This window comes from Mustela erminea, chromosome 2 (genome assembly GCF_009829155.1).
Source record: "Mustela erminea isolate mMusErm1 chromosome 2, mMusErm1.Pri, whole genome shotgun sequence".
NCBI classification, from domain to species: domain Eukaryota; kingdom Metazoa; phylum Chordata; class Mammalia; order Carnivora; family Mustelidae; genus Mustela; species Mustela erminea.
Window position 1 is genome coordinate 159,426,308 of NC_045615.1, and position 15,467 is coordinate 159,441,774.

Below are 15,467 nucleotides of genomic sequence, written 5' to 3' on the forward strand. Positions count from 1 at the left end.
TAAATGCCCAGCAAACGATATTACACATATTTTATACATGAGAGACTCATCTGGGGCCCTGCAGTTAAAAAGGGCCAGAGTCGGGATCCAAACACAGGATTTCTGACTCCTAATCTAGGGTTCTTTCTTCTGCTACACAATACTCCATTTTGTGAGGCAAAAAAGGAATTTCCAATGGTATAACCCTAATGCTTTGGGGTCAAATGAAAAGCTGATAGGGGAATGGAGGGCTCACATCTGTACCTTCATGTCACTCAGTACAACTCATGGGAATGTTTGTTTTGTTGAAAGTCTAGCAGTTAAAGTGTGATCATGGGTTCCAAGGAATGTGTGTTAGTTTCCTAGGACCTAAGGGCCAGATTCCATTCCTGGGTGGAACTTTTATTGATTTGACTTTATTCCATTATTCCCAATTGACATATAGTTTAAAACCAAGAAGGCCCACCAGGCTGTGAGTGATGATAATCCCCAGTGAATAAAAAGCAACACTCAAATGCTTTGCTTTAGAGATCCTTAATCTGTTTTTTAACTGCTTATCTTTTTATCATTCTGCATTTTACTTATTGCTTTAATACAGTTTTTGTACTTAGGGAGAACCTATTTCTCCTCCAAACACCAACTGCACAAAACAGCCAACCCCCTGTCCCACTGTATTAACTGCGAATTATTCAGTCACCTCTTCCTCCCACACTTGTCCCTTGTTGTTACCCGGGAATGAGAGTAGTCAGGGAAAGAAAAAGGAAAAAAAAAATCTTTCAAGATTTTAGACAGTAGAATGCAAGAGAACTCCAGTCGTGGGACACTTGTACGGGGTGAGCTCAGGGTTACAACTCCAGACGCAACTGTGCGAACGTGGAAGTCCTTCCGTGCTCAGTCTCCCGTGGGAAGGTCCTCTCCCTGCCCCCGCAGCGGGCTCTGCCAGCTTATTCTCCCGGGGAAGCTGTGACCTCCGCTGAGCAGAGCTCATATAATAGCTTCAGAGCTCTTAGCATCTCTGAAAGAGAAGGGTCAGAACACAGAAGTACCGGTGTCAGATTTCTTGGGCACTTGAAGGGTTTAACAGACAAGAAAAGTGCTAGTTTAGGGACAAAGATCCCGGGGGATTCTTGGAGGCAGCAGGGGGAGCATGAGGGCTCTCAAGTCAGAATCTTGAATTCCAGACCCAGCTCCGCTGTTTTCCGACTTTGCAACCTTGAACAAGTAAGCCATCCGACTCTGAGCCTTTGTGTTCACATTTCTATGAAAAGGAGATTCTAATAATTTACTGAGTCTTTGTGACTTTTAAGGTAGGAGGTCGAGAGGTAAGGGAGCCCAATGCAGCAGGTCCTCGGTGCACAGATGGGGAGGACTTTGGTTTCTACCCTGAGCGTGACAAGGAGAGTCCTGCTAAGAGGTGTGACCTGATCTCATCGAAACTGTAGCAGGGTCCCTAGGTTACTGCCTCAGCGTGCTTGTAGTTATGGTAAAGCGGAACCAGTGACGTAAGGTGGAAAACAGGGCCGGGGAAGCAGAGGCACAGGGCATGTGAGTGCGGAGGGCCCGAGCCCCGGAGAAGCAGAACATAGGACCAAGCCACAAACGGTTAGTGCTGCTTTTCTTCATTTAGACTGGGCTGGAGGGATTGGGGGGGGGGTGGGGAGAAGGGCCTGGCCTCCTGCCCCTCCACGCCCCACATCCTGCTGCCAGTCTCCCGCTCCCAGCTCCACGCCGATCCTTAGGTTTGAACGCATTTCCATCAGGGCATGCCCCGTCTAGCATCCAGTTTCTCTCTTTAAAAGTCAGCTTCCTTGTTCAACAGATCTTTGTCAATCACCTACCATGTGAAGGCGCTCTGTTAGGAGCTAAATTTACAGCAACCTAAAAGATTATAAACATTTCAGGGTGCCTGGGTGGCTCCGTCATTAAACATCTGCCTTCGGCTCAGGTCATGATCCAAGGATGCTGGGATCGAGCCCTGCATCAGGCTCCCTGCTCAGTGGGGAGGCTGCTTCTCCCTCTCCCACTCCCCCTGCTTGTGTTCCCTCTTTCCCTGTGTCTCTCTCTGTCAAATAAATAAATAAAATCTTTTAAAAAAAGATTAGAAATAGTTCAAAAGCCAATCCCTCACAGGCTCATCAAAGAAAAATCAATGCAGTCCTATAGGGGTGGATACACTTAGGAACTGAGAAGGAAAAAAGTATGCTAACTTTCTGGGGGTCTACTTGCCTTCTCCCAAGATTGTTAGCTTAGGGATTTCCCACCAGCTGTACACGGTGTATTATCTGAAGTCATTTACCCTGTTGACAATCACATTCTTGGAATAAGTAAATTCTCTGCAGGTGAAATTGGACAAACAATGCCAGTGACCTCTTTAGCCGCTCAAGTATTGGTCCAAAGGTTTAAAATAATAAGCTTCATTTTTCATTCAGTCTTGTTGACAGACAGTATCAGCAGGGCTCGGAGTTGGAGGAAGTATAATCCTCTTTGAGGAATAGTTCAGGAAAATGATTGTTAAGCCTTTTGTAAATATTTCTCTAAAGTCGTAATAGTGACTTCAGATAAACTGTGTGAATAATTGACATAAACTTAAGATTTTTGCATATCGTGAGCCTCGGAATGTTGAAGTCAATTATGTCATTGCCAGCACATCTGCCAAAGTACCTCAATATCTCAATTTATCGTCTGTGATAGTAAGTGGAGACAACAATACAGATTAAGGTAACTCACAACTTGTTTTAGCCAACAGTCCCAACTTTCTTGGCAACCACGTTTATTACCGGAGTGGTCGACAAACAGGGTATCCGCAGACGGTAATGCTACCAGACAGGAAGTTGGCCAAAAGGTTAGAAAGAGCAAAGGAGGAAGAGGGACATGTGGGGGTCCTGTGTGTCCACAAACCGATAGAGTGAGCCCTTAATCTGGTTAGCTACAAAGGTTGAGCAGGCGTCTACACTTCCTGTCCTGCTGGGTCAGTTCAGGCCTCACCTGGGCCTTCCATTCTACCTTTTCGAGTACAGGCCCTGGATGTATCCTAGCACAGAGCAAACTTGCCATGGCTCCTCTGATTCCCTAGAAATTACCTGACCTCCCGGAGAGAGTTATTTATGGATGAATTCAAGCACCCTAAGAAAACAAGAAATCCAGCCTTGTTTTCATTATCAAAGGCTCTCTGACCTACCTCAGTGCAATGTGTATGCTGTTTAATACAAAGGCATGAAATAAATTAAGAACGAATTAGAATAGAAGCTCAATAAGGGAGAGAATATAGTTGGTTTCCCTCATTGACAGTTATCCAGTCCTAGAACAGTGCCTGATGCATGGTAGATGCTCAAAAAATATTTGTGGGTAAATAAAAAAGTGAGTATGTTCACCAAGCTTCTGATCTCAAGGAGTTTAAAACCTAGAAGAAGGCAGAGGTCATCATCAGAAATCTCCCCAGCAAAGGCAATGATTTGGGGTTGTTTTAAGACAGGTAGAAGAGAGAGGGAGAGTGAGTCTGTCTGGGTTGATGAGAAGTTTTGTGATGAAGGAGGGGTCTTTTGGGGGAAAGGAAGAAGAGGAAAGGAGAAATGGAAAATACAGAATGGGGACTTATGTAAAAGATCAGTGTTTGATTTTTTTTTTAAAGATTTTATTTGTTTATTTGACAGAGAGATCCCAAGTAGGCAGAGAGGCAGGCAGAGGGAGAGGAAGAAGCAGGCTCCCGCTGAGCAGAGAGCCCGATGTGGGGCTCGAGCCCAGGACCCTAAGATCATGACCTGAGCTGAAGGCAGAGGCTTAACCCACTGAGCCATTCAGGTGCCCCCAGTGTTTGATTTCAAAGACCTAAAGTCATCTCTGGTAATAATTAAAAGTCCAAGACATCAGGAACCAGGAAGAAAAGAACATGAAGAAATTTGAGAAATCAAAATATAGGAGCATTAAGATATAGTAGGTGCCCAGCTAATGTTTGGTAAACAAATACCACTTCAAAAAGTTATCCCAGCCCCCACTTTTTTCAACTTTATAAATAATTATATCAACCGACTTTTTAAATGTAAACATTTTGAGCCTCAAAGTTCTGTTTGAAGTGAAGGGATTATGAGAAACGGCAGATACAAAGGGTTATCGGAGTGGTTGGTGGGAACAGTGAACAACAGTGAAACTCTAGGGCATTCAGCATAATGTTTGCTTTCATGAAAATCCGTCACGAGACAGATACAACATAAAATATACAAGTGAGCTTTCTTGTCTTTTTTTATATAAAAATCTTTTTTTATATATATAAGAAACCATTCATTTCTGAGGCCTTGACTCATTCTCATTTTGTTGAAAATGTCGGCAAATAATGCAGAGAGGGTTCCGTTCCGCAGGCTAACTGGGGCAGGACCATGTCTGTAGTTCTCTTCATTGAACACGCAGACCTAGCTCCACACCTGGCACTTAATAGGTGCTCCCCAAATACTTGCTGATGAACCAGTATTTCTGGGGGGTTCTATGTGCAGAGCTCTGGGAGGTAAAGACGACACGAGATGGAGTCATGGCTCTCAGCTCAGACGAGTTTGGAGCCCAGCCTGGGGGTGGGTGGACGGCAGGCCGGGAGCAGGCGCAGACAGACACAGCTCTGCTGGAAGACGGCATGGAAGTAGAATCAACATAGTACCCCAGTTGGATGCCATGTCTCAACTTATGTGTTATATTATTGTCGGATTCTGTAAAAATGGGGAAAATTGTATTACTTCTTAAAGTACAGATTGCAGGGGTGAGAGGATGGGGTGGCCTTGATGAGAAGTCTGGAAAAGCTTAAAAGACACCAGTAGAAATTGGAGGTAACTTTCCCCAATTACATGCCATGTGCCAGGCTGAAGCACTTCCCTTGCTTACTCAGTAGACAATGAGCTCAGTCCTCCAATGATCTCTGTGGAAAGCTCTGTTTTCTAACAGAAGAGGAAACTAAGGAACAATGAGGTTAAAGGAAGTCATCCAGCCAGTGACAGAACAACACGGTCTGATTCCAGAGCACCAGCTCTTAATCACACTGGCATCCTGGAGTTTGGATAAATGGTCCAAGGTGCTACGGGTGTGGGAGCAACCCAGGTAGGAGGAGACCCCGAGCTGTGGGGGTCGGGGCCCTGTGGTTAGACGGTGCCCAGTGTATTTGGGGAATATTTATAGAAGGTTGGCCGGGAACATCAGTAGGATGAGAAGGGGAGAAAGGCAGGAGGAAGTCATCAGTAGGGAATGGCCAAGTACCATGTTACATTCACACCAAGATGTTATGGTAGAATAGTTAATGAATGGGAAGACCTTCATGACGTATGATTTATGAAAACAGTAGCTATCATGTTCTAAATCTTACCAGAGGCCAGGAACTGTGTCACCCAGTTCATGTGGCTTATCTCATTCATCCGCACAGCAGCTCTGTGGGGCAGGCATGATTGTCCTTCATCTATTAGCACGGATGACGAGTCTGAAGCTTAGACCGCGTACTTGACTTCCCCTTACTCATGTTCTCTGTGTCACTCCTCAAACTCGGAACCACCGATTAAGTAAAATAGAAGCTAGCAAGGGCCAAACTTACAAATTCATTATAGGAATTTGGTCCATTTTATATATTTTAAGACCTATTGAAGGTTTTTGAATATGTGAGCAATTCTAGTGTGTAATTATTGAGAAAAGAGAAAATATGGGTCAGGTTTTGTTCTTGTGATTTTTGCTTTTGTTTTATTTTTTCCCTTTTTATTCTCATTTATCATCATTGACATTCCACAAGCATCCATCGGCATAGGACAGCTGGACCAAGGATTATTTTGTTCTGTTGGTTTCCAAAACACATCATCAACTTCTAATATACTGTAATCAGTTATTTGTTTGTTACATTTAGATTGCTTTGCCACTGCTACCCTACGCACCAAAGAGCAAGGGTTCCTTACTTAAAGCCTTAGCACCTAGAACAATTTGTGGTGTGAAGCAAGTATTGAATCACTTTGTTGAATGAATTATAGTTTTTCAGTAGACCTAATTTTTGATAGCAGTTTCAGGTTCACAGCAAAGTTGAGTGGAGTAGAGAAAGTGCCCGTATGTCACCTGACTCCCCTCCCTTGGGTAGAGTCCTCCATTACCAATATCCCCCACTGGAGTAGAACATCTGTTACAGTCAAGGAAACTACACTGACTCATCATTATACCCCAGAGCCTATAGTTTACATGAGGGTTCTCTCTTGGTGTTACACAGTCTATGGTATAATGTCCCATATCTAGCCTTCTACTCTCACACAGTGTAGTTTCACTGCCCTAGACTTATTCATCCCTCTTTCCCCCCAGCCCGGGTGGCCACTGATCTCTCTGTTTCCATAGTTTCTCCTTCCAGGAATGTCACGTAGCTGGACTTAGGCTGTACGTAGCCTTTCACATTAGCTTCTTTCGCTTAGGAATATGCCTTTAAGATTCCTCCGTGTCTTTCTGTGGCTTGAAAGCTCAATTCCTTTTAGTGCTGAATAATACTGCATTTGTCTAGATATACCAAAGTCTTCTTATCCAGTGAATTATAATTTTAGACCAAAAAATGAGACAAGAAGATCTCAACTTGTAAAGTCATTAAACAGTTGTTCTGAGTGGACTTTGGGAGTTGGAGCCATGAAGGGCGGGTGGTGAGCGGAATGGCATAGAGTGTCGTGGATGGAAAGTGAGATCCTTCACCCCTTCAGCTAATGTTTCTGAGCACCCTCTGAGGACAGGCAGGGTGCTGGGTGCTTGAGGGCATGGAAAACAGGAGGCAGTCCCTACCTCCTCCCCACGATACCCTCGGGTTGGCTGCCAGTGGGCATGGTCATAACCGGTCCGTCGGGCTCTGCAGAAGTCCAGGGGGGCCTGGAGCAGCTTACCCAGGGCTCTTTCCTCTCTCTGAGCAGATCGAAGAAGGGGGCAAAGCGGACTTGGTGAGCTCCAGACTGCGGGCCGGGGACGAGGTGGTGCACATCAACGAGGTTGTGCTGAGCAGCTCCAGGAGGGAGGCCGTGTCCTTGGTGAAAGGATCCTACAAGACCCTCAGGCTGGTGGTACGCAGGTAGGCTGTGCCGTGCCTCCACTCTCCCTCCGACACCAGCCCCCACCCTGCTCCACGTCCTGGGAAGAGCTGGGATCAGTAGCTTGTTCTTTAAATCTCCCTGCGTGGATCCTTCTGCCTCCCTGCTGCCCTGCCCTGGTTTTTCCCTTATCCTTCCTGTGGCATGTGAGGAGGAGGTTGAGCGAAGACGTTTCAGACACCGCTTTCTTTTGAAACGCTGGCTTTTCCAGCAGGTACTGGGCTTGGCACAGCTCTACCTCACGGTACTTTCTAAATTTCTGGGTGTAATGAAAAGCGATTGATCCCAGATGTGGTTGGAGCTCTGTGAAGCCTTGTCTCCTTGTGGAACTAGAGGAAGCAGTTGGCTTGAGGCTTTAGGTGGCATTCCACTAGCCTCACCTACACCGCAGCCGTCATCCAAACAAGCCAATTCCTTCTTTTGTTTGCTTTGTCTTGTTTTCCTGGTGGTAACCCTGGTGGCTCTTGGAAAAGGTTTGGGTTGTGATTGGGTATAATGCCTTAAGTGGCTGATGTCCTACTCCTGGAGAAACCTGCATCCTGGCAGAGGAAATTATTTATAAAAAGGATAAAGGAGTTAAAAACCATTTTTTTGGCACTGTTACAAACCAAGCACTGCTCCGGTATTTTCCATATGCTAGCCCATTTAAGCTCCCAAGAATCTGGAGAGATAGCGATCACTGTCCCCACTCACAGGCAAGAGGCTGCCGAAATGGCTGAAGGTAGCAGAGCTGGTAAGTGGAAGCACCAGAAGAGAATGTAGATAAGCTCGGTTCTGCTTCATCCGCCACTTGAGAGTCATTACCTTGACCTACTAGGCCCTAGGCCTGCACAATTTTCTTATTTAGATATTTCCTTACTAATCAAGTTTTGGCTGCCTTACATGGCAACTAAATGTTACAACATTTGAGAATGTTCACGTTGGCCAGAACTCTAGAAGTCATCCATCAAGCCATGCCATTTTCAGGATGTGAAAATAGCATGATCTTTTCATCACTCATAAGAAACTCTTATGGGACCAGTCACTCCTACATTCATGCATTCCTCAAACTTTCCAGAGTGAGCCCTTGCTGAGGGGACCAGCAGCTCCTCCCAACCATAAAAACACAGCCCTGGGTGTGGGCTCACCACGTCCCCAGGCTCTAGAGACTCTCCTGAGTGCTGCACTGTGTCTGGCTTGTCTTCAGGGCCATCTAGCCACACACTGCTTCTTCTCTGGTGGTCAGGGATGGAGAGTGGCTTGAAACCGTTCGATCGGGCCCAGGCCCAGAGCTGATCTCATTCCAGGGCTGTCTAGCTGAGTGACCTCGGGCAACTTACCTAACCTCACTGAAGATTTCTTTTCCTCACCTTTAAATATCTACTTTACAGGGTGATTGAAAAGATGAAATGAAATCTTGTACATCCTCCTGGTAGCTAGTTGGTAACAATAGCAGCTGCTGCTCTTGATGTATTATCCACCAGCTCTAGGCACAGGCCCATTCCTTATGGGCCACGATTTGACTAGAGCCAACGGTCGTCCCAAACACAGTGGCTGATTTCTCAGGCAGGTGTGTAGGAAGTCACAGAACTACGAGGCCTATTCCATGTGTCCAAAAGAGTGCTGGAGTTTATGGACTCGCTTTGGCGTTGGCACCCAAAGCCCAACTTTAGAACACTGGCATTTATCTGTTGGCGGTGGGAGAGTGGAGTCTGTACTCTCGATTTGTTTGGATGGGACTCTAATGGTAGATTAGCTTCTGGAGAGGACACCTCTGTTTCTGGCTATGACAAGTAGTCATGCTGGCCTTCTGTCCTGCCTTCCAGTTGGTGATGGCATAAGATCTGAATCACTTCTAGCAGAACAGGAGACAGTCCCGAGGTGGAAATCTAGCCTTGTCGTTTGCAAGTTGTGTGACCTTGGACCTCTCTAAGCCTCAATTTTTTCATTTATAAAATAGAAATAATAACTCTTGCCACAAAAGGGCATTATATGGATTGAATGAACAAAGAATAAGGACGTAGTAGATGTGCAATATTTGATCATTATTTTTCTGGATTGGGTTAGAGGGGCACGTGGCAACATGGAGGAGTATTGCCATAGGGCCAAAAATGCTGATGGCCTGGCTATCAAGAGATGCTCCTCACCACCACAACCGCCCCCCCCCCTTATTCCTTTGGTAAATTTACTACCATTAAGGGGCTGGTCACCAAGCTTACTGGTACAAAACTGATCAGGACAGTACCCAGGAGCTCATGAAATTTAGGAATGTTCACTTACATTACCCAAACCCACAAAAAAATCGAAGGATACGGTGCCATAATGTCAATGTAAGCACTCATTTTGAAAAAGATGACTCTGAATGGAACAGGTATCCCAAGTGGTCCAAGAATCAGTGTACCTTACCTGACAGGAAAGCTAAGTAAGAAGTCTGACCATAATGAGGTCAGGTTGTGCCTGGTGACCTCCTTCAGAGGGAAGGGAGTGGGGCTGAGGCCCCACTCTGATGGCCAGATGGCCCAGTTTCCACTAGGGACACGTCTGCCGGGTGGCCCAGGTGCTCTGGTTAGTGGGGACCCTTTCCCCTCCTGATGGCAGAGAATCCTGCTGCCTAAGCCACACTCTCCAGTCTTGTTTCTTCCCTGTGTGGGCCCCCCCAGCCCGCACCAAATCCCCTTTCTGATCGACATATTCTTTCTTTAGATATGCTAATGTGATTGGTAAGGTTATTGAAGAGTCCTTGCTGTCCCTGCTTTTGGTGTGGGAAACATTTTGCCTCTAAGATGCCTTTTGAATATGTCTTATCTCATCTATTATGTGTTGATTTTTATAGTGGAACTCTCGGAGTTTGAGGAAAAGGCACCGACTGAGAGATGGGGATTATAAACTTGCCTTGGTAGACAGGGATGGACATTCCTCCCTGACCTTTCAGAGAACTGGGTCGCAAGCCCCTTTGCTCTGGATTAGTCTGGCTCTGTATTGAATAGAGCTGTCGTTTTCTGGAGAAGTCTTGTCTTCCTACCTAGGCCCACGTCAGGTCCTGAGATTTCTTTTCCTTCTACTTTTGTTTGTTTGTTTGTTTGTTTGTTTGACAGAGAGAGAGAGAGACAGCAGGGGGAGTGGGACTAGGTCCCAGGACCCTAGGATCAAGACCGGAGCTGAAGGCAGATGCTTAACGACTGAACCACCCAGGTGCCCCTCACTTCCTCCTACTTATTCATGATAGCGCGACTTGTGTATTTCATTCGTTCATCTTCTTTTTTTTCTCTAAGTGATCTCTGTACATTTTAAAAAAAAGCTTGAGGTGGCTTTTTGGAAACTTAACTGGAGGGTCTGTTTTCCAGAGAAATCATTTGTGTAGTGAAAATTCAGCAGCTCTAGGTGAACCTGCCTCCCCCAACCCACCCCATAAAGTTAGTTTTGGGAGGGTGCGGGCAGCACCGTGCATCCATCATTAGAAATGCCAAGAACGTAGAGCAGAGAAGTATTTGTGTAAGTTTTGAGGGTCTCTTACCCAGTGACCAAAAACAATCAAAAGTAGAAACACCTTCTTTAAAGGCAACAGTGACAGGAGAAATGCAGAGTGTCAAGTGAGCTGTGGGTCAAAGACCTGACAAGATCTGCTGACCCATGAAGAAGGGAGAGCTGAGTCCTCCAGGAAGAGGGAGTGAAGGGGCAGTGTGCACACTGCGGGAGCAGAGAATGTGTTGGATGTTGGATGCTGGTATATGAAGAGGAAGTGTCTACCGTTAGTGATGGATAAATGGAGAAGAATGATAAAATAAGAAGTGGCCAAAGAAAAGACCTTCCAAATGGAAAACGAACATCTTCCAGGTAAAGGAAACTTGAACAAGGAAAATCTTTGTGGAATGCAAGTATGGTACAACGGATTTACATCAAGAAAGCAGACATGTACACAATTAAGAGTCAATACTCCAAACTCTCTCTAACATTAGTAGAGACTTTATCTGGCAGCTCCGTGTGAAATATAAGTCTTAGATGCAAGTAACTGTTAAAATGGAAACGAAGGAAAAGGTCTTTATCATCCTGAGGGTGATGCCAGGTGCTTTTAACACAGGGACTACTCCCTGTTGTTTGCAAATAACCTCAAATTTAAATGAAAAAAAAAGAAGAAGAAGAAGAAGAAGTGACAATTTCACTTCAGTATAGACTGTTGGGGTTAATTTCTGGGTGTTCATCTAAACTCCTGTTCTTGGGGTACCTGGGTGGTTCAGTGGTTTAAGCCTCTGCCTTCAGCTCAGGTCATGATCTCAGGGTCCTGGGATCGAGCCCCACATCAGGCTCTCTGCTCAGCGGGGAGCCTTCTTCCTCCTCTCTCTCTGCCTGCTGCTCTGCCTACTTGTGATCTCTGTCAAGTACATAAATAAAATCTTTAAAAAATAAATAGATAAATAAACTCCTGTTCTTGCCCTGAGCTAGGACTTTGATGTCGATCTTGAACTGGGTAATCAGAGGGACATTGAGACGGTTGGAGCTGTAATCCCAATTCTGCTCACCCCCACAACCCTCATTTTTCTTGGCAAATCCAACCTCCCGACATTTGGCATCAAGGTGTTATTTTTGCCCAGAATCATCCTATTGCTAAACTTGGTATCAATGGTTTGTTGCTAAGAAAAATTCTGGGTTGTATTTCATGGTGTAGCTAAGAAAAATTCTGGGTTGTATTTCATGGTGTTTTGTCTTTGTTTTGCAAGACTCATCATATAGGCCCCCTGCAGCCACACCAAAGTCAGATTCCATTCTTTTGGGGAGAGACTGACGCATGAGGTGGTGATGCTAGTCTCTCCACCTTCTTGGCCAGTTCATCTAAACTCCTGTTCTTGGGGTGCCTGGGTGGTTCACTGGGTTAAGCCTCTGCCTTCAGCTCAGGTCTGGCCAAGAAGACTGATGGCTTTAGTAGTAGCTCGGCGACCCGGGGCAGGTCATTCAATCTATCTGAGGACTGTGAGAATTAAACGAGAAATTCATATGTACAGCATGGTGATGAGCTCTCCTAAAAATGTAATGCATATTTGTTAAGTAAGCCACCTCTTGTGAGAAGTCTACTTTCATCTCTAGAACGATTGGAGGGCCCAGTTGACGGGAGGACTGTGGGTGGGAAATGGTCTTTCTGGGCCGTATTCCAATTCAGAACATTAAGCAGAGGGTGTTGGAAAGTGAGTCCCTTTTTAGAATGAAATCTTATTCCTAAAGCTTCCCAGCATTTGTGCAAATTTGATATATCATTTCCCTTTCCCATTCATTTGTTCTGAGTTGACAGTATTGGAAGGGAACGTGTATTTTTTTTTTTTTTGACTGACAATATGTGTGTGAGAGAGAAGCAGGAGCTGATCACATTTCCTGGGAAAAGAGACTGAAGAGAAAGGAGGGGTGATTAGTGAAGTCATTAGTAATTAGTAAGCATCCGTCCAACACATGTGAACTGCCGTGTGTAGTGGGGCCGAAGTGAGCCTCTAGGTTTTGTCCCTTTCTGGTCTGTGGCTCTGTCTGGAGGAGGAAATGAGAGTCCTGCGTCCATAGACGGGGAGTGACTTGCTCAAGGCCAAGTGCTTGTAGCCTAAGTGAGAAGCTCGTTCTCTGAGAACACAGGGCTTGGGCCTCTTAGCACTTCAAGTCATGAACTAATGTTTCTACTCACTGCCTCCTCCGTTTAGAAATATTTGTGATGCTAAAAAAACAAAAACAAAAACAAGAAAACCCCAAAACTAGAAAGACCCCATAAATTGATTTTTAACTCATCCAGGGGAAATTATTAAATGAAGAAGTGATTCCCACTGACCTTGAACTTCCCTTGGGGGTTCACAGTACATGCCTGTCCCTGCTTTGTCCTCCAGCTGACCTGAGGTTCCTCATCAGCCTCTGGAAATAAAACTATTTGTTGCTTTATGTTTGTGCCTCCCTCTAACAAAAAGGACAATGAAATTAAGTTAACCTCCACCCTCAGGCCCACACTCCCCACAAAAAACCCATCCCATATATCTGAGGGTTGGCAGAACGGTTCTTTGTATAAACGGCGGGATGACATTATTGGAATGGAATGGGGGGGGGGGTGGCTCACCCTTTGCCACTGTGACTTTGTTATGTCTAGGTTGAGTTGTGACATCAGTGATGTCAAAAGAAGTATCTGGTAATGAACAGAATGCATTTTAAGGCCCTTTTAAAGGATGTGAAATTAGTGCTATTAACTTTTAATTTTAAAAAAAGGATTTTGCAGATCAGTTGTTTTCAAGTCACGGTTCCAGCTTATGAAAGAAAATAATTTCTTGGATATTATCACTGTCCGCTCTCTGTTCATCTCCGCTCTCTTCCCGCCCACCCGCCCGAGTCCATTCCCTTAAAAAGCATCGATATTCTTAAAGCGACTTACTCTGATTAACCACCTGGTGTCCCTTTTGAACTATTTTGAAGCAGTTTAAAGAAAGAATTTATTAAGAGCTTTGCAGAGTAAATTCAACAGAACTCCCTGTTTTCAAAGCAACAAAGTATGAATGGTAGACTGAACTTTTCTGGAGCATAAAAAGCGTCTGTTTTTTTCCTTACAGAATGATGATCTCTAAACCAGATTATGCCGGTGCTTAGAAATGGCCACATGCCCATGGGGGTTCCTGTCACTGGGATTAAAACCCCGTCTCTGCTGTGTTCTGACCGTGGTATCAGGGGCACAAATCAATCTCTCTGCGACTACGTTTCTTTTTAAAATGGAAAACAGTGATAATATCTTCCCTGCTCAGTTGCTGTAAGGATGAAGTAAGACAGTGTGTTTGAAAATGGCTTACTGTGATAAAATATTACACCACTATTCCGTGAGGAGTATGTATTGTACAGTCTTAGCTCATGAAAGTGTACCCGACTGCATTCTCCTTCAGTAGTTCTATTCAATGCACATACGTATTTGCACAAATGAGAACATATGAGTTTTAAGGTTTCTGATTATATCGATTTTGCTAAAAGGAAACTTCATTCTAAAGGGCAGTATCAATGAAGGTCAAGTTCAGAATGGGATTTTTTTTTTTTTTTGAGACCACCTTTTGTTCTGATTCTGGAACAAGCGGTAGCTCGTGGGTGGGAGGCCGAGCTGCAGGAGAGGACCGTCAGGCTGCAGACTGGCTTGTGCCTCCTGGTGAATCTTCGTCCCGTGGACTTAATTGCTTGACTTACACCGGCATACGTGGCCCGGGCTGAGCGCAATTGGAAAATGTAACGTTCTTTAGACAGCACGGTCTGTGGCCTCTGGGAAAATTTTGCCACAAGAGAACTCTCACGGGGGCAGGTGGTAGGAGTTGAGGACCATTAGGAAGTGACGATCTTTGAGAGACAATTGAGAAACTGTTCCTGAAACTCCGGGGACTCGCCTCGTGCGTAACACACGGGGCTTCCTTTGCCTCAGCTGGACACAGAAGCCGAATGAGAAAGATTTGTGTAAGTCCCGTGAACTGCCTCTCAAGGTATAAGAAGGCGCTGTGCGCTGTGGCCGAGTCCTCCCGCAGGTGCAGGAAGCGGGTCTGTGACACCTGGGCCCTGTGAGGCGCACACGGAGCCTGAGCGGGGCCGAGGACAGCGGGCAGTAGCGCCCTCGTGACTTTGTGTTGGAAGCTTGTCCTTCTGTACCTCCCAGCTCCTCATGCCCCCGGCGCTGGCGATGACCCTCTCGTCGTCCCCACCCCCGCCCGCTGCCCCTCACGCATCCTGCATGTGCCCTTGGCAATCCGGAATTTGAGCAAAGGGTGGCGCAGAGCGGAGATGGGAGTACAGGCCCCAGACTGGAACCCGGTTTTGCATCCCGGCCGGGCCCGGCCGAGCCTTCCCCAGGTGGGGAATCAGTCTAAACTGGGAACTGCGGGAACTCGCCCCTTAGACATTCTTTCCACTTGAGCAAGTGGCGGCGAGGAAGGCAAGGAGGCAGCTGCGATGGCCTTCGCGCCCCAGAACCTTTTGCGAGAGGCCTGGCATCGCGGGAATTCACTCAGTATGCTTTGAGGGGTATTTCCACCCCGCTGGGACCACACTCCGGCCGGTTCAGGCTCCCCTGGAGTCCTAGGCTGGAATGTCACTGTCTAGAAGTCTCGTATCTGATTTCCTAACCAGTTGCTCCTGCCCGTGGAAAAGTCATAGAACACGTTATTAGGTTTCCTGAGAGGTATGCCATGAGGCTCCCTTACTGTAATGAGAAAAGGGACATACTTTCCTGCCGCCCGTGATGCTAACCACTATTTTTATTCAGTGGGTTACATATGCTCACTGGCTATGCGGCGAATGCTGGCCCGCGTGCAAAGGAAGGCTGTGCTGTCTCCCAGCGAAGGGGAGTCACCCCTCCAAGCCCAGCCACTAAAGAATGGCCGCAAATATCTGAGCCCTTACAAGGGATGTGAAGTCTGAGCTCTGACGTCACTCAGAAGTTTCGCCTGCATCCTTTCTCCTGGCCCC

The 15,467-nt window shown here is 46.0% G+C and overlaps 1 protein-coding gene across 1 annotated transcript in view; it reads left to right on the top strand.

Moving 5' to 3' along the window:
* Positions 1–15,467, top strand: part of SHROOM3 (shroom family member 3) — a 290,162-nt gene that overhangs the window by 96,734 nt on the left and 177,961 nt on the right. The window contains exon 2 of the mRNA XM_032334624.1: positions 6,870–7,024. Coding sequence (XP_032190515.1) covers positions 6,870–7,024 — 155 coding nt within the window. The remainder of the gene's footprint in view (positions 1–6,869; positions 7,025–15,467) is intronic.